At 36.7% G+C, this 19,842-nt stretch overlaps 1 protein-coding gene across 2 annotated transcripts in view; it reads left to right on the forward strand.

The window, feature by feature from the left end:
* Positions 1–577: 577 nt before the first annotated feature.
* LOC128025037 (mucin-17) overlaps positions 578–19,842 on the forward strand; it is a 40,007-nt gene continuing 20,742 nt past the window's right edge. The window contains exons 1-5 of one of the 2 annotated variants that reach the window (XM_052611008.1): positions 578–1,086; positions 1,182–1,307; positions 4,225–4,337; positions 19,283–19,490; positions 19,701–19,783. In XM_052611008.1, coding sequence (XP_052466968.1) covers positions 675–1,086; positions 1,182–1,307; positions 4,225–4,337; positions 19,283–19,490; positions 19,701–19,783 — 942 coding nt within the window. In that variant the 5' untranslated portion in view covers positions 578–674. The remainder of the gene's footprint in view (positions 1,087–1,181; positions 1,308–4,224; positions 4,338–19,282; positions 19,491–19,700; positions 19,784–19,842) is intronic. The other variant, XM_052611009.1, reaches the window with a different exon arrangement.

A 19,842-nucleotide genomic window follows, 5' to 3' on the forward strand; every position in this document is an offset into this window, starting at 1 on the left:
ATAAATAAATAAATGTACACTGGGACAATCATTTTGAACATTCATTTACATAAGTCAAAAATGAAATATATACACATAAACTATATATACACGTTATTTTTTTTTCTTCATATTTTAAGGAATTCCTTGTTCATTAAACACTGGTGTGTCATATTCCTCTTTATTTGATTTTTTTAAATTAATTAAAATTAATCAATAAGATGTATGTAGACAACATTGAAAATGTACAGAAGTCTACCTGGTTATTGCTGCAAGAACTCTGTCCTGTGTTGCAAAACAACTGGAAGTAGCCAGAAATTAAATTACAAATAATTAGACTATATTATAAACTTCATGATGCTTTCATGATTATAAGCAAGTGTACAAGAATCGTATTTTATAGGCTAACATAATATTTAAACCAGACATTTTTATTAAATATTGTAGGCTATTATATTAAAACAGAATACATTATATTAAAAAAGGAAAAGAAAAAGAAAAGAAGAATGAACAAATTTTCTAACACGGCGTTGCATCACGGCAATCTCTGATTGGTCAGCGCAGTGCATAAATAAGACCTGACGTGTGCACGTAAATGTTTGGCCTGTTTTTTTTCGGGTCACTTAGGCCGGAGGGTATTTTTTTTAGGCTTGATTTAGTTTTCCCCCAAACGTTATCTGGGTTCGTGACATGTCATGTTCAGCCCCGATATAGCGTGGAACATGAGATTTATGATGTTCTTGATAGCATTATGGATAAATTGGGAATTTGTAATATTTACATTAGCCCATTTTATCAACGAAGATGCAATTGATACAAATCGAGCCCACGAGTCGCTCAACGCACAACAGTCTCCGGCAGACTTGGAGAGGTTGTATTTGAGAACCCAAGATGCGCATGACGATATTTGTAAAGTATATCTCAACACTACATCGTCTTCAAGAGATCCAGCAGATGACTCGATCGAAAACACGTTCAAGTGCCACGCGTGTGCAGACCACGGCTTGAATGATAAATGGCGAAACGCGGGCCGAAGTGGACCGAATCCCAGGCAAGATGAAGAATTTGAGGAATTTCCCAGAGAACCTGTCACTTGGCGATACTTGAGTAAGTTAAGCGGTTTACAATACTTAAATACCTGGATAATTTAAATTATTATGTTTGAGTGACTTTTCATAAAACCCATTTGTTCGTTCATCAAGGACATCAGCAGAATTTGGATGGAGTCGTGGTGTCTGACGTCTATCAGCCATTGTTTCACTGTGACAATGATCTTCTTTGGATGAAGTTTGCCATCACCCGACACTCGAATCCGCGCTTGATTATCAGTAAGATATTTGACATTCATTCGACAAGATGTCGCCACAGATACAAAGTAGCCATACGTTTTGGTTTTTACATTTTAAATGCTTTATAGAACGTTACAATTTGGCAGGAGATAAATGGTTGGTGGTTTGGCTCGCGTGTGAAGTTAATTAGCCTGATTGAGGATCATGCAACAGATGGAGTTTAGAGGTGTATTGCAACGCTGTAGAGTTTTTTTTTTCATGAATAAGGAATAACAGTTAAGGCACTTTAAAATATTGGGTTTATTATATAATTTAAATTTTAAAAATGTGATCGCCTTCCTACTCCAAATTTCTGAAATGAATGCGTTTGATTTTGGGTCAACATGCATGGTCGTTTTTATTATAAATAACTTCTGAGGGTAACTTTTAAGCTGCATTTTTTTTTATCTTAATGACTGCAAGACATTTGCTCGCATCAATTTCTTCTACCTGATAGCATTTTTTTTTAACCCAGGCTTCTGTATTCATGTTTACGTATGGTTGTTCCTTACAAAAAATAACCATGGTTTTACTATATAACCCCTAAAATCATGGTTAATGTAGTTTGCTTCACTAACCATAGTTTAACCATGATATTTGTAGTAAAAGTTTATATAAATGGTAGTCAATACACAGTGGTTACTACACTTTAAGTGCAGGTAAAACTGATTGAATTTTTATAAGGGGTCATTTGTTTCAAGCTTCTGTAACATGGAACCTAGTCTTAATTATTTTAGTGCAGTTTTATTACGGTTAAGGTTATAATTCATATTTTTAATTTATAGTAGGCTATACCAAAGGTATTATTTATCATTTAAGATGTCTTAAAGGTGCTGTAGGGAACTTTTGTAAAAAAATATTTTTTACATATTTGTTAAACCTGTCATTATGTCCTGACAGTAGAATATGAGACAGATAATCTGTGAAAAAAATCAAGCTCCTCTGGCTCCTCCCAGTGTCCTATTGCCATTTGCAGAAAGTCATGCGCTCCCGGTAAAAAACAACCAATCAGAGCTGCGGTCCGTAACTTTGTTTGTGTTCAAAATGTAGAAAAATGAACATAAGCGAGTACACCATGAATCCATTTTCCAAACCGTGTTTTTGGCTTGCACTAAGGTGCACCTATAAGTGTTTATATTCGGACTATTTTAGATTGCTTCGTGGATACCGCGGCGGAGTAACCCAGTACCTTTGTGATTCTTCATAGACCTAAACAGAGAGAAGTAGCTCCGGCTACAACGTTCTTCCGCAAGATGCAAGCAGTTCAGTTTATTAACCGCTAGAGCATCAAAAGTTCCCTACTGCAGCTTTAATTGATAGAAAAACAGGAGCAGCTAGGGCTACGTATCATTCAAAACATTTCGATACCAATCAGAAACCTGCTAGGGACTCCAAAAACTAAATTAACATTTCAAATTGCATAATTGGGGCACTTTAAGTGTGCAAAAGATTAAGTTGATGCACGTTGTGCAATTCAAACTTACAACTGTCTATAAAATTATTACAAAACAAATAGATATTTAATCTCTGGAATCCAGGCTAAATGAATAAACCGTTATTGCATTCCTGACAGTGGTCAGACCTTCAGTCCCCTCTCAAATACCAAATATAGACATTACATGTAACATAAATACAACAATAAATACAATAGTTTTAAGAGCACTGATTGCATATTCATACTAGTGGAGGGGATTGGAAATCCACCCCTTCAATGCTAAACATGACTACCAACTGAAAGAAATCAGTCTCTTTCACTCCCAATAAGGTGTTCTGTCATTTTGAGTCTTTCCTCAAATATACAAATAAAGTTGAATTGAATTCCATACACTTTAGAAAAACTGTCGAGGATAAAAACACAAAGACCTTGGCTTATTTCCATTGTTCCCTCAATGTTAATATAAAGGTTATGTATATGTGCAGAACAGATAAAGCAACAGTATCTCCTAATTAGAATCACATTTATAAAATCTAATTAACAATATAGTAGAGAATTCACTAATTTGATTAATACAAATCACAATTGACGACAAACACCACTAACTGACGCAATTTACAATAAAATCACCACAAAACACTAAACTAAACACCCACTAAACTCTTAAATTTACATGCACAAATATTAAAATCTCTACCCCTAGTTTTATAGGAATGCTGCTGACTCACCATATAAAAATAATTTTCTAAATAACTTGGAGCCACATTGACAATTCTGTGTCATACCCATTTTTATGTAAATTATGTAAATGCGATCTAGAATGTAATTTTAAAATGATCCAAACTAATTTATTTTGAGCCTTTTGCAATTTATTATTCATAACTTGGGAACAACTACTATACCAAAAGGAAGCATAATCAAAATGGGGTTGAATCAAGGCACCTGCTAATATTTTTAAAGGTTTAACATCTTATAAACCAGCTTGCCTCATTAAAAACCACATTTTTTTAAAATGCCTCTCTAGTTATAGTTATCCAGTTTTCTGGAGGCCCACCTACAATAAAAATTCTGGCGCTGCTAGTGAGTTAAAGTGTACAGTGCGCAAGATTTCTCAAAAAGGTGTGCATTTTGCACCAACGTATTGTTAAAGAAAGTGTCCTGTAATATTCCAATATAAACTTTAACAGCCAATTAAAAAATAATGGTATAGTAAAATTTGCTCATTCACAAGTGCGTCATCTATTAAACTGCTTTGAGTTTTATGCATCTAGCATAAACTTGTGAAATAAAGATTGATAATGTTGTGGTTCATCTCGTTGGGTTGGTTTGGTTAATGACTTGTAAAGCTTCAAATCCTTTTTTTTAAATTTTTTTTTTTATCCCATATAAGAAAAATACATGCAATTTTATAGTATATAGATATCAAATTATGCATTATCAACACCTTTTTTTCTTTTAACAATTTTCAAATTATTTTTGCAGAGACCAACTGGACTGATTCTCACTCACAAAAGCAGTGTCAGTGTATCCAAAGGAATAATGGGCCATCAATGCTGCTGAGAACACATTTCAAAGACTGCTATGCTCTAAAATGGGTAAGGACCCTAAACGTCATGCAAAAACTACTACTGATAGGGCTGGGAGATATGACAATATATATTGGATGGATGAAATTAGGTATAGTTTCATGTTCTGCTGTTTATTTCATGGTGCTGCAAAATACATTTACTTCCTTTACTTACTGCAGTACTTTTTCTGATGGCAGTCTTGCATACATAACACAGGATTCCAGTAGGTCTGGACAATTCAGTATCAAGATGCATTGCAAATTTGTTTTTCAATAACGGTGATCTGATTTTTAAAAATGCATTTCTGTCTTTAGAGACACATTACCAATGTTTCCCATACATTGATTTATTTGTGCTGTTTGACTTGGTTGCATAATCATGAGCTATGCATGTTTCAAAATCAAAACCCGTCACAGGCTTTGATATGAATGTATCTCTGAAGGGAAAGGACGGTCTTCAGAAAAGTTTCCATGACATTTTCATATCTGATAAAGTAGCATTCATAAGCAGAGCTGCTTTGATTACAGCCGTAAAGTCCGATTTGTACTTATACGCCGTAGCTGCTCATGCTAAGTTGTATGCTGTAGCCTGCACATTAGCCGTGTTTCCACTATCGAGCTAAGACCGGGCATGCTAGCGGATCACTTCAGAAAGATAACCGCTTTAACAGCAGCATTAAAGACGTTTTAAAATATGTTGAGCTCAAAACTCACTCTTAGTTGGCAGCAAGTGTTTGAAATAACTTGATCCGATGTGGATTATAATCATTAAACAAGGCAGAAGTATTTATAAGCGATGTAAAAGACTATGCATGCTAAACGTTACTATAGTAAACATGGTAAAATATGACCGCTTGGAGAAATCGGACGTCAGCTTCTTATTCTCTATCACAATTGTGTATTTAAGTAACATTTTATCTGTCATCTCGTTTCGTGAGTTTAGCTCCACGTTGCATATCATCAAAATATAATAATGATTTTTGTTTGGGAGCTTTTATAAAAATAGCGAGTCTGCACTGCGGATCATTTCAGAAAGATAAGAGCTGTAACACCAGCATTAAACTTTTTTTTTTAATAATTCAAGGTCAAAACTCTCTTTCAGTCAGCAGCGAGTGTTTGAAATAACTTGATCCAATGTGGATTATAATCACCATTCAAGGCAGAAATATTTATAAGCGATGAAAAAGATATGCACGCTAAACATGTTACCATAGTAAACATGGTAAAATAGGACCGCTTGAAGGAATCAGACGTCAGCTTCTTATTCTCTATCACAGTCGTGTATTTATTAAGTAACTTATATTATCTGTCACAAGCCTCGTCTTGAGAGTTTATCTCACGTTGCCTATCATAAAAGAATATAGCCTAATAATGTTTTTTGTTCGGGAGCTTTTATAAAAATAGAGATATTATCATTCATTCTAAATATGACGGCTACTGTGGCTAATAAACAGAAACCGACTCGACTGAATAAGCAGGCTATTTTCATGAGCGTTAAAAATAAATAAAATAGATATAAGTGTGTATTTGTGTGATTAATTTTGAGTCCTGATAAATGAAATCAATTCTATAGTTAAAACATCGATGCTTTTGAATTTGAATATAGCTTTAACAAAGCATGCATACAAACGGCAGCTTTTATCATGTTTGTTTTGTGATCGCGCATGTTCCAGTGACTTATTTCTTAGTTTTCTGATAACTTCTCTTTGTTTGTGAAATGATGAGGTTGCATGACGTTGTTCTGAGAGGCGTGTAAAGGGCGTGTTTTAGTGACGTGCAGCGGTGCTTCAGGCTCCACTGTGGAAACACTGCGCTATTCTGGCCTCTGTGCTACTGATTTTACTAATACTGATTTGATTTTTGTGTTTGTGCACTGTAATAGTTTAATGTTAGGCTACACCTTATATAAAATAAAACAAAGCAAAGAACAAGTGTTTAATCATTTGTTATACTGCATAGCATTATACATCAATAGTTGTTCGCAACCAACAATGATGATCTGCCCTGATACAAGTCCTTGTGGATATTGAAAGAATGCCATATTCTCTTATTGTTGTTGAATAACAATTAAGTTTGCCATTTAAAATAACTGTTTTCAGTTTGAATGTTGAAATTTAATTTGTGATCAAAGCTGAATTTTCAGCATCCTTCAATGTCACATGATCCAGAAATCATTCTAATATGCTGATTTGCAGATGATCAATATTTGAAATGGTTCAGTTTTTCCCTCAGAATGTTTGGGGGAAAAAAGTTTTAAATGGCACACAATAGTTTCATGTTAGTTTCATTTAATGACGCATGCGATCTTGTGACAAGCAGACAGCACACACAAATAATTGCTGAAATGATTGCCGTGCCAGCCTGCGATGACTGAATATAAAAAATATCAGTCATAGAGGTGTGCGATATCACATTTGTTGTTTTGTGGACAATTAAAAAGTCTCCATGATCTGCTTTTGAAGAAATATTGTAGTATCATATAACAGTGCACATTCTATCAGTTGCAGTTTTACCGCCCTAGTCTCAATATACTGTACAACGCGACATACATTCATATCAAATGTTAACTACTTTGGTAGAGTTACACTCACGGGACACTGCACTTATTCACAAAAAGTACATAATTTGCATGCGCTTTAAAGGCTATCAAGATTAATCATTTCACTCCTGTGCTGTTCTCACGTGCTTTTGAGTTCCTAAACCTGAATCATTTGGTCCGCGAGGCTATGGTCACATTGGCCCATATCCAATTTTTTTATTTTTGCACGCATGTGACTGAGACCCATTTTTCTTATGACAATGTGAATAGCACAAACCACATGGAATCTGATCTTTTCAATTCTGATTTATGCCATTTCCTTAGGTGGTGCTTAATCCTATACAGGTCAGTTGTTTTGCAGTGTGAACAGTCATATCAGAACTCATGTGTCCTTTACCTCACTCTACATACCATTTTTCATTACCGTATATTCCAAACTACAAGTCACACTTTTTTTTCATAGTTTGGCTGGTACTGCGACTTATAGTCAAGTGCAACTTATTTATCAAAATTAATTTGACATGAACCAAGAGAAATGATCCAAGAGAAACCATTACGTCTACAGCCGCGAGAGGGCACTCTATGCTGCTCTGTGCTCCTGTAGCCTCTCCCTGAAAACATAATTATATTATTTTTTCCATCTTCGTTAAAGCGACCCCACTTATGCTACCGGAACACGATTGGACTAGTTCTTGACTAGCTTTGAAAAGCAATAGGGCATATTTTTTGAAAACCTGGCAACCCTGTTCATACTGTTCCTTTTTTGCATGTGTCAGTTTAGAACCATGATCTGTTCACACTGCAAATAATATACTGGCCACATTTAAAAAAAGAGTTCTCTCAAATATTTTTTCACAAATCTGTCCAAATCTGTGTTATTGAGCACTTTGCAGAGAATTCATCCACCCCACAGGTGTGGTATGTCAAGATGCTAAGACGGCATGATTATTGCACAGGTGTGCCTTAGGCTGTCCACAATAAAAGGCCTCTCTAAAATATGCAGTTTTACTGTATTGGGAGGTCCGACAAATGAAATGGGATGTTTTCAGCTTCTGGGAATTGTGTACAGATCCTTGCAACATGGGGCCAAGCATTATCATGTGGCAACATGAGCTGGTTATGAATGAATGGCACAGCAATGTGCCTCAGGATTTTGTCACGGAATCTTTGTGCATTCAAAATGCACACGTATATCCATGCGACAGTGAAAAGCGGGATTCATCCGTGTAGAGAACACATCTCCAAAGTACCAGACGCCATCGAATCTGAGCATTTGCCCACTCAAGTCTGTTACGATGACTAACTGCAGTCAGGTTGATACCCCGATCAGTACGACGAGCATGCAGATGAGCTTCCCTGAGATGGTTTCAGACAGTTTGTGCAGAAATTCTCTTTTGCAAATTGATTGTTGCAGCAGCTGTCTGGGTGGCTGGTAGGGCTGGGCGATAAATAGATTTTATCGATTAACTCGAATTTGACGTTAAGGGCGATCCCCTTAGGCTTCCGTAGTTCAGAGTGGGCTCGCCCACCCCCCGCTTTCCTTACAGCCGCACACAGACAACATGACAGTTAACAGCGCAGTGCTCGTTCCAAAGAAAGGCACGGTTTCATTCGTTGTTTGGAATTGGTTTGCTTTTTTAGTTTCAGACACAGAACAAATAATGCCACATTGCAAAGTGTGTTTAAAAGCCGTTGCTACAAAAGGTAGCAGCACAACAAATTTATTCCAGCATCTTAAACCGTAGGGATGGGTACCGAAACCCGATATTAAACTGGCCCCGGGGCTAAATTATGAAAGATCGTAGTATCAGTAAGATCTGACTGTATCGGTTCTGCTTTCGGTACTGGAGGGGAAAAAATTATGTACTATGTATTTTTCCTTAATGTTATCGTGCACATTTTATCTCACCAAACATTTCTAATGTGCAATCATATTAAGTCGTTTGTCTGTGAGATCTGCGAAATCTGTCATGCGCGCTGCGGAGGCTGTCTGTCAGTCACACACACACACACACACACACACACACACACACACACACAACAAGAACGAGCGTGGCGCACACACACGAATAACATAACGAAAACTCCCGCTAAATAATAAAAAGTGACGATGGCGAAAAGATTTGCTTAATTTTATCATGCACATTTTATCTTACCAAACATTTCTAATTTGCGGTATTAAGTTTGTCTGTGAGATCTGCGACATCTCTCCTCTCAAGCGCGCCGCGGAGGCTGTCTGTCAGTCACAAACACGCCACAAAAACGAGTGCGGTGCGCACAAACAAATAACAGAACGAAAACTCACGCTTAATAAGAGTGACGATGGCGGAGAGAGCAAAACGTTCCAAAGTGTGGTTATATTTTACTAGCGTTAGGGTGACCAGATGCGATTATTCAAAGATCAACAGTCTGTAATTAGTCTTTAGTGTGCCACAAAAAACAACATTAAAATCATGAACTCAAATGTGAATGTAAAAAGAAAAAAAACAATGACTGTTGTAACGGTGCATAAATCAGACCTTTCTGTAATACTAACGCTAATGAGTTTAAAGTTTTGTTAGCACTTTATAAATACCACTGTGACAAGTATGTATTTTTGTAATAGATCTAATTTTGTCATTTTTGTTACATTTAACCAAAAGTGTTTTATCAAAGCGGGACACACTTTTATTTTTTATTTATATTTTAATTTATTTTGAAGGTGCATTGTGTCACTGTAAGTTTGAAGTTATTAGAAAACTGATAAGCTACATTTTCACTGTTTACAATGGCAGTGCCTGCCATCTCGTTTACAAGCATGTTTTGAGGCTTGTTTCCTTTTACATTTAGGCACAAAGGGGAAATTTAGATTAAACTGCATAAGTAAAAATCAGAACAAAATAAGAGTACATTTGTTTTGAGCTATTTCTTTGTTGGTTGTAGTTTGCTGTTAAATAGAAAAAAAAAATCAATTAAAATCGAAAATCGGGTTTAAAATTTTTTTTTTTTTTAAGCCATATCGCCCAGCCCTAGTGGCTGGTCTCTGAAGATACTGGATGTGGAGGCCCTGAGCTTGTGTGGTTACGCGTGGTTTGTGGTTGTAAGGCCGTTTGGATATAGGGCTGTCACTTTTGAGAAAAATCTAATTTGTACCATATCGAATATGCAATGTATTCGAATATCTACCCCCCACCCCCACCCTGCGCATAAAAAGGAAAAAAATATAAAAACACCGTAGCCTAATGGAGATTCAATCACAAATGTATTAAGTGAGTCTTAAACGGGACTATCTGGATGTTTTTTTTAACTTAATGTTTGAAACCGCAGGTTCTCAATTTAGAATATCGACTTGTATGAAGTGCCACTATGCATATCCCACAACATTAGGCTAAAGGAAAAAAGAAAAAGATTCAGAACAGGCACAAACAATAAAGTGACAACTTGAATAGTAGCAGGAGTAAGGCATATAGCATAGCCTAATTCATTCTAGCCTGTAAGCGTTTCAATAAAAGAACACCAGGAGTTCTATACACACAACTTAAAATTATATTTACTCTTTCTAATTCAATTTCTACAGTAACACTCCATAACTTTGTCTTTAACAAGCGACATACTTTCTAAATTTTGGGTCCTGTTTAGGGTTGTGCCGATAGATAGAATCGTGTATCGATGATAGAGATATCGACACAAGCCGATTTCTGTCGATAATCAAGACCATATTAGGCTCATTCTTCTATTAATTTTTATTTAATTATTTTCCTATTATAATTTGGCTATCAAACACACACACCGCGCACGCACGCAAAAGAGGATTAGAGCCTGTAACTTAGTCATTGAAGAAGTGGAAACGCTTTGACTCTGATAACTCGTTATATCCCTGAAATGAAAGTAATAGAAAATGAGTTGGTGTCCCATACATTTAGGCCCAATCCTGATTCTACCCCCTTCCCCTTTCTCGATTCTCCTTTGGTTGGAGGGGTAGGGGTAAGGGGAAGGGCCAGATAGCCCTTCAAACAAAGATTTTTCGGGACCACACTTCAAATGAAGGGGTATGAATTATCTCTGCTAAATGGCTGCTACAGCGAACAAAGACACATAAATGTAAGCTTTTTTGGCATAAAGATTTTAACAAAAAGTAATCATTTGTTTTGTTACATTCAATTGTGAGTTCATATTAATGGTCATGTTACTTGAAATCTTTGCAAAAAATCGCTAATATTTGCTAACGTCATATCATTACACACTGCATGATAGTGCCACAGCATATGTCTGATCAGGGCGATAACTGCCGTAGACATTGATGGGGGCTAATCCCCCCCCAATAATTAGAAATGGCTAAACCATTTTCTCAAATATTGCCTATTCAAGGGAGAAAGAGAGAGAGAGCGAGAGAGAGGGAAATGGAAATTGCGTGCATTCGTATCTGTGCTTATCAACAGCGATTGTATCTTTACGTCACTGGAAAATATAATGTAGCGATTCTGTATTTAATCAAAGTCGTGGGGCAGCGTTGACAAGTTTATTTTCTCCTGGATGTGTGAGCTGCCCGATTTCTGATGTGTCAGTAAGCATCTCATTAATAGCCTACAGAACTATAATTAAAGGCTCTAATGCACACCAGCACACCAGTATATGTGTATTGTAGTTTTTTTTTTTATTGAATATGCATTAGATAAGGACATATAAAGAACATAACAAATAGAACATCTACAGGAATTAAATTATCAAGTACATGTAAAGTTTCACATAAAACATATACAAATATATGAAAAAGAATACATAGAGGAAACATTATGCATCAGTGGTAATACCAAAAATATTGTCATATTTCAGGAATCTGTCACTTTTCTTGTTTTTAATTAACCTTAGAGACTTCAGACATGCATCAATTTCAATTAAAAAATGAGGAAAAGTAGGCTGCGATTTAGAGAATTTTTGCTTGTGAATAAAAATAATTTCCCAAACAAAATAAAAAAATTAACAATATAATTAATTGAAGTGCTAGCTTTATCTTTGTAGTAACAGATTATATCCTTTAATTGAAAGAATTTGGAAGAATCAAGGTGCTTGCCAATATGAAGATATAACCTATTCCAGAAGTTACTAGTTTTTTCACATTGGAAAAATAAATGAATCGGTGTTTCATCCTCATTCCCGGAAAATGAACAAGAATTGTCAACATATATTTTGCAACCGTATCATTCACTGGGTATATTTAATGCAAGATCTTATAATTAACTTGCTTAGTTTTATTTGAAATACAATACTTAAGAGGTAACATCCAGGCTTCCTTCCAGTCTATATGTTCAATAAAGACACCCTATAAAATTTGCCTTTAGCAACTTTATAGTTTTTACTCCGTAAGAAATGTAATAAGCATATTTGACATTTTTCAAAGTATATTTATACCATCTAAAATCAAACCAGGTTCTTTGGTGATATTCTTATTAAAGGTTAGATGACATTTAACAAGTTGACTTAGACCAGAAGGAATTGCTTTAAGCACTGCATTATATTCTTCAAATGGTAAAGGGAAATTATGAATAGACCTAAATCTTCATAAGATAAAAAATAACCAGATTTATCAAAAATTGAGAGAATTCCAATTATATTTGTTAAACCAAGAAGAGAGGAAAATTGTTCTAAAAACTGTTACTTTTATTCTTAATTCTTATATTGGAGTTGTTCCATAGATTAGGTTTTATGAGGTGAAAAATTGTGGGTGTAGCTTCCAAGCAAGAAGTGCCTGTTGATGAAATTTAGAAAGTGCAACTGGCAATCTGTCTGGCAAGTAATTACATTTCAATATAAAGGGAAGACCACCAATTTTGGTAAATATATAATTCGTGATAAACCATATAGAATTAGGATTTAAGCACTTTTTGATCCAATTTATCCAAAAGGTATTCACTGTATCACTAAAATCTAACACTTTAAGTCCAGCTTTTTTCGACAATTTGAAAACTTTTTTTTTTTTTTTTTTTAGCTTGTGAGGTTTTTCCATATGAAGTCTAGAAAATGTTTAATTCCTTTATCAGTAGAGTCATTTAACAAAAAGAGAAAGTGAAGGATATACAAAACGAGATAACCCTTCTGCTTTGTACAAAAGAACCCTCCCATAAAGGGAAAGGTCTCTTTGGAGCCAAAGATTAAAGAGGTTTTGGGGTTTTTTTTGACACTGCCAGAAAAATTTAGCTGTTGTTGAGCTGCTAATTTTTTTGTTAAATACCAAGATACCTTACGGTCTCTTTTACAGAGATACCATCAATTGAAGAATCATCACTTTTATAGAGCGTCATTTATCTCACACTTGGACATATTCAGTTTCAATCCAGAAGTACATGAAAACTGCTCAAATACATTTATAGCCTTTGTTAATTGACTCTTATCTTTCAAAAAAAGTCGTGTCATCATCCAACTGGGAGATTAATTTCTCCAAAGATGGATATACCTTCCAAGCTTTTTTTCATGGATAATACTTAATGATAAAAGTTCTGTAAAATAAACAAAAAAGGGGGAATTGGACAGCCCTGTCTGAAACCGGGTAATGAAAAATCTCTTAGAAGTGTTAAAGTTAATTAAGACAGAGCTGCTAATATCTTTATAAAACATTCAATTAACAAAAAAAGTCACCAAAACCAAATAACTTCTCTGCAAAAGAAATTCATTGTGTATTGTAAGTGCTAGATGACGAAAGATGATGTGTGACGTCATGGAGGTGGTGTCCCAATCCTTGGGGGAATATTTTCTCCCCTACCCCTTGACACTCTGTTTCAAGGGACAAGGGGAAGGGGTATAAAATAGAATTGGGATTGGGCCTTAATGGCTGGTACATGCCAACGCATTCTTCTACATACGTTCATGCATACTGAGTTTTTTTACACTGTTAAAGAGTTGGATTCCCATGCTAAACATGGACAAAGTTTCAAAAATTAAGTTGTACGTTTGGAGTTGTAACGGAAACAGGTCAATTTATCTCAAAGGGAATCCTTTAAGATTTTAAAGGGAATTTGAACAGAATCACTGTTTCACGGCTGGTCACGGAGACGCCCTGCGATTCAGTGAACGAGCCGTTTAACATCAAATCTGCGCTGGATACTAATATCCAAACTATAGTGAAACACTATCAATTAGCACAGTAACAAGATCGGCAGTTTAAGACATTAACTTGTAAGCACAAAACACAAGATACTTCTCTTTTCAATATGAATAAGGCTTTATTAGATAAATCTAAGACATATAAACTAATCTAACACATAAACGCACGCACTCACACATTCACACAAGTTGCAGGAAGATCGAAAGTTAGAGAAAGAGGAGTTTAAGAGAATGGAAATATGGAATCCCAAGTTTACAGCAATACCTTAAATTGCATAGACATGAACAACCATCAATCACGTAATTGGCCCTCGCATTGAGTTCCTCAATGTGACTAAATTATATTAGATACACCAGCACAACAAATATCTGGGGATACATTGCCTTCGTTTCCTGTGAAAGGGAATCCCGTTGAAAGGGGTATCCCGGTGTCGCTGATTGGCTGGAAGTTCAGTAGTGGCTGAAGTGACGTCTTGGGAAGCCCGTGGTTGTTGGGCGTTGGCTGAAAGTGCAGAGTCGTGTGCGCTGGTTGAAGTTGAACGGGCACCCGAGGTCAGGCGTCGGAGACTCAACGTTACAAAACTTAACTCAGAACACGAAACTCTCAAACAGAAAAGAAAGTTTGACGAGACTAGGTTGTGTTCCTTCTCATCGTGGCTAAGTAGCAGCAAGCATGCAGGCTGAAGCACGCAGAACCACGCTCAAAGAACAATGACTAAACGGCATGGCTAGAAGCTAAAAGCTAAAGCTAGGTAGCAAAGCTACAAGCTAAAAGCTAAGAGCAGGCATGACTGATAGCACAAGCAAGGCTGGAACTAAAAGCTAAGAGCAGAGAGCTGGCATGACTGATAGCACAAGCAAGGCTGGAACTAAAAGCTAGCATGACTGATAGCACAAGCAAGGCTAGAACTAAAAGCAAAGATTTTACGATGTCCTCAGTTTTTAAATTGGCCTGTTGGCCACACCTCAAATGTTGTCTTGACCAATCAGATATTGTCTTGGCTCGGGGGGTATCATAAATCATATGTTTATCTTACCAAGCATGTGGTCCGAATTTTCCTGCTCTGGCAGGGTCTAATTTTGGACATGATTCCTGGACATGGTGGGGGAAGTCATTGGAAGTGTTTAACTTGATCTCCTGGGTTTACATGTGATGTCCAGCGTTGCATTTCAATTACGAACAACACATTTGGCATCAAATTTCTCTTCTTTGAATTGAAATTGTAAATAATTGTTCTAGTGGCGTTAATGTTGAAGCTGTTGTGTGAACAAGTTGGTTGGTCATCTTGCTTGGTTCTTGTGGCACTAGAACTGATTTATGACTTCCTGAGGAATTCGGCTCTCATGTTTCAAATGCACACAGCTTTGATAGACTCTTTAATTTGTCTGGTTCGACTCATTTCTGTTAGAGTATTTTTGTTCCAAAAATACCTCTTCTGGTTTGCCACAAGTTTCGGAAAGTTTTTTTCGAGTATGGGTCTGTGTGACATTAGATGGAGCGGAATTTCCTTATATGGGTCCTAAGGGCACTTCTCCCGGAAGAGCGCGCTCCCGTGGAGCAGAGCAGAGACATTCACTGATCAGAGCAAGAGACCGAATTGTCACAAAAGTGTTTGTGCATGGTTGTCTTGCCCTGGCAACCAAAGAGTACCAACAAAAAAAAAAAAACTGCATTAAGGGACCAGTGGATGGAGTTTATTTTTACAGAGCATCAATGGAATTGTGCAAGTGTTTTTGTTTGTTCCCTGCATCTCGAAGATGCTTCGCTAAGCAAATATATACAGTTTCAATACATACCACATAGAGACGTCGTTGCTGATGCTGCTCTTGTTAAATTTCAGCCTCTGGATCTGATTTTGGATCATAAATATACGACTGAATCTGACTGTTAGCCATGGTTTGTTTTGGATGATGTTTTTTCCTCATGGTAATGTCACAGCTTCCAAATGCTCTCAACGCAAAAGCCTACTCGCGCTCGTGATTCTTTAGCTCCGCCCACACGTCACGCCTCCAGGTGCTCCTGTTTTTCCGGGAACAGACTCTCTTTCTCTTATAAATATAATAAAACTAAAGACTTTTTGGAGTTATGAAGGATGCAGTACTACTCTATAGGTACTCAAGATTAACAGGATATTGAGTGAAAACGAGCATTTCACCCCCCCTTTAATAAGCAAACTTAATGGTTTAAATATGGTGCATCCTACACACATCTACTTTATATCAAAATTCTAGAAATCATTTACCCATCAAGTAGGTAACAAAATACATATACTTCCCATAGTTGAGGTGGAAGTAAATAAGGATTTAGCAGTGATAAGTGTTTAACAGAGAATACACATGTATGAGGCAACTTCTGGTGATTAGCTCCTATAACTGAGGTAGAAAACCCTACGAATAGGCTGTAATGAATTAAATGCACAAATAATTCCACAGATTATATAGAACATACATGATACTTAATAAATGTGTTAGGTAAATACTTGTAATCAATTTAGCTTATTGGAAGCAATTGAGACCGTTGTTTGTATTAAACCACAAGTGGGTTATATTTCAGTCTATTGGTTTTTGGTGATCCTGGGCCAGAGGAATGCCTTAGAACCCTTCGTTTTTTGATAAGGCTGGGAATTTATGCATTGGGGTCACCACAGGGTTCCTTGGCCATGTGGTCTTAAGTTTGGGGAACAAAGAGAAATCTTTTCCTGCTGTTCTGGCATCGCTTTAATGAAATTAGACAGGCATGGGAAGGGAAAGGGGGTGACATCTCCTTTAGCCGTCTTGCCACCATGACTGTTTTATGACCCACTAATGGTTCGATGGGGAATTGTTCTGAACTATAGAATATGGTGTTTTTTTTTTGTTTTTTTTTTATGAAATGGACTGTTCAAGGATAATCCTACACTTTCATTTGTGAATATTAAGTATATGAAATATTTAAACTATAGTGGTTTTTCTTTCATTTTCCCTGACTGAAGCTGTCAAATGTAATGCATCAGGAGGCAAAACTGACGTCTACTTGTGAAAATGTGCTTTGATGTGCTTGTTAGATAAAGGTTAAAACGCCAATCATCGGTCAAAAGCTGCAGATGCACTTTACAGATGCCGCGCGGTACGTGCAGTGGTAAAAGGGGCCTTTTGAATGTCTAACTACTGTACACTGATTTCAAGTCTCTTAAAACTTACTGTTGCTCATAAGTACGCACACTGGCATAACTGTTCTGTAATATACATTGCCGTGTTCTATGTTGACTTTTGTTATGCTTAAATTCTGAACAGCACTTAGGCCAACAGCTGTTGTTTTTAAATGTGCTCTATAAATAAACATGGCTGACTGACTACAGTGTCTGCAGAAGCTGGTTTGCCATGCAGCTACAATGTGACAATAAAATTTTACCTAATGTTATGTTTGATTGATTCTGAGCTCTCCTGATATCATTGTCTGACTATTTGACTGCAGATTGGCATGGCATCGGAGACCTTCTGATTTCGGTCTTTTGCTGATGTTAGCAAGTTGTATGGGAAAAGACTAAATAAACTACACTTGTCATGAGCAAGCAGTAGGTGGCATGCAAAACATGTATTAGTCTATCTACGCCCTCTGTCTAGCATCAGGTTGGCAAGTTCGTGATCATGAATTTCACGTTAGGCCAATGTGAGACTTAAGAGACATTAGGTACCCACTGAACGGATAATTGAATGTTTATTTAGTCCAGAATATCAAATATCAAAATTGATGCATAATCAATCTGTGAGATCCATTTTTAATTGGAAACATTGTCTATATCCAGGTATCACTTAAAGGGGGGGTGAAATGCTCGTTTTCACTCAATATCCTGTTAATCTTGAGTACCTATAGAGTAGTACTGCATCCTTCATAACTCCAAAAAGTCATTAGTTTTATTATATTCATGAGAAAGATAGTCTGTACCGATTTTTCCCGGAAAAACACGAGCGCCTAGAGGCGTGACGTGTGGGCGGAGCTAAAGAATCACGAGCGCCAGTAGGATTTTGTGTTGAGCGCGTCTGGAAGCTGTGACACAGATCCAGAGGCTGAAATTGAACAAGAGCAGCATCAGCAAAGGCTTCTCTATGTACTGAAACTGTATGTATTTGCTTAGCGGTTTTGGAAAATGACTAAGTTCCACTTTGTCGTCTTTTTTTTTTTTTTTTTTTTTTTTTTTTTAAGCTGTACATGTGGAAAGTGCAGTTTGATAACAACATCGCATGTTGTTTACTTGATGTGCTTACGCGCTGATAGCTAAGTAAACAACACAGAGATATTTGAAGCAGTTTTACTCGTGCAGTTTGATGACAACATCGCATGTTGTTTACTTGATGTGCTTACACGCCGATAGCTAAGTTAATAACACAGAGATATTTGAAGCAGTTTTATTCACCGCCTGCGGTTCCAACACACGATCGTGACCCTTTTTCGTTGGGATTGCATTATCCTTAAGAAATAAACGATGTGCAAATCCAGCGTCAACTGCCTTGTTTGTAAAACAAGCATCTTCGAAATGCAGGGGAACAAACACAAACACTTGCACAACTCCGTTGATGCTCTGTAAAAATAAACTCCATCCACTGGTCCCTTAATGCTGTTTCTCTTTTGGTAATCTGTGCAGGGTTGTCTTGCCCTGGCAACCAAAAACACACTCCTTTTGTGACATTTCGCGACGCTCTCGCTGTGATGAGTGATTGTCTGTGCACAGCCTCTCTCTGCTCTGCTATACTCTGCTTCCGGCAGACGCGCCCTTAGCACCCATATAAGGAAATTCCGCTCCATCTAACGTCACACAGAGCCATACTCGAAAAAAACTTTCCGAAACTTGTGACAAACCGGAAGGAGTATTTTTGGAACAGAAATACTCCTTCAAACGTACAACTTAATTTTTGAAACTTTGTCCATGTTTAGCATGGGAATCCAACTCTTTAACAGTGTAAAAAACTCAGTATGCATGAATAGCATTTCACCCCCCCTTTAAAATTTGAGTCATATGGTACACAGAGCTAGACTAAAATTCTACACAATCCTGATAAATTCAGAAGCGTCAGTCAAAGACTGAATACGCAAGAAACCTTCGACCAGGTCGCTATATCCACTTTTTAGATGTATATCAAAATCATGGGGTTTGCGTGTATTGTCATTTCAAATACACAGAGACCTTCATTAAATAAGTTGTCCACAGATAATACTCTTCACACATATGATGATGTTAATTACATTGTTGTCTCTCTGTGTGCATCTATGTGTATTTGTCCACACATAAAGCACACGGGATATTTAGTTTCTCAATGCACCTGCTATTGACAACTCTGTATTCCTTGAACAAAAGTGAAACTATCTGTTTTATCTTTAGACTCGAGGCAGAAGGATGTACTACTCTGTAAGGATACTTTACTTTGATCGTCTTCTAATGAAGAATTTATCCGGCACTGCGACCTGTCATGCTGCCTTCCTGCCACATGATGTACCTTCTACAAGAAAATCACCTGAAGTTATCTGTGGAAAGCCATATGTGATTGTAAAATTACCAGCCAAGAAGATTATAAATGTTAAAGTTTTGGGTCAGTACTTGTTGTTCCAATAATTTGACTGTAGCAGCTTGATTCTGTTCATGAATATAGATTATTGTAATTTAATCAATGTTTATGCATAACATTTGTTAATGAATGGAAATAACTTGTATAATGCCAATAACTAATGTAAACCGGTAACTGATTTGAAAGATTTTTCAACCAGTAAAAAGGTGCTTCCTTTCTACCTGTTTTCTCAAGATATGCCCATGCAATTGCCTCGTCCAGTCCTTTGGAAAAGTCACCATGCTGTGTTTGTCAAATTGAAACACTCAGCAATCAAGGTATGACCCTATAAAATCATACTTTTCAATTCTTTAAGCTTTTGTTTGTCTCTACTTTG

This window comes from Carassius gibelio, chromosome A12, assembly GCF_023724105.1.
Source record: "Carassius gibelio isolate Cgi1373 ecotype wild population from Czech Republic chromosome A12, carGib1.2-hapl.c, whole genome shotgun sequence".
NCBI classification, from domain to species: Eukaryota; Metazoa; Chordata; class Actinopteri; order Cypriniformes; family Cyprinidae; genus Carassius; species Carassius gibelio.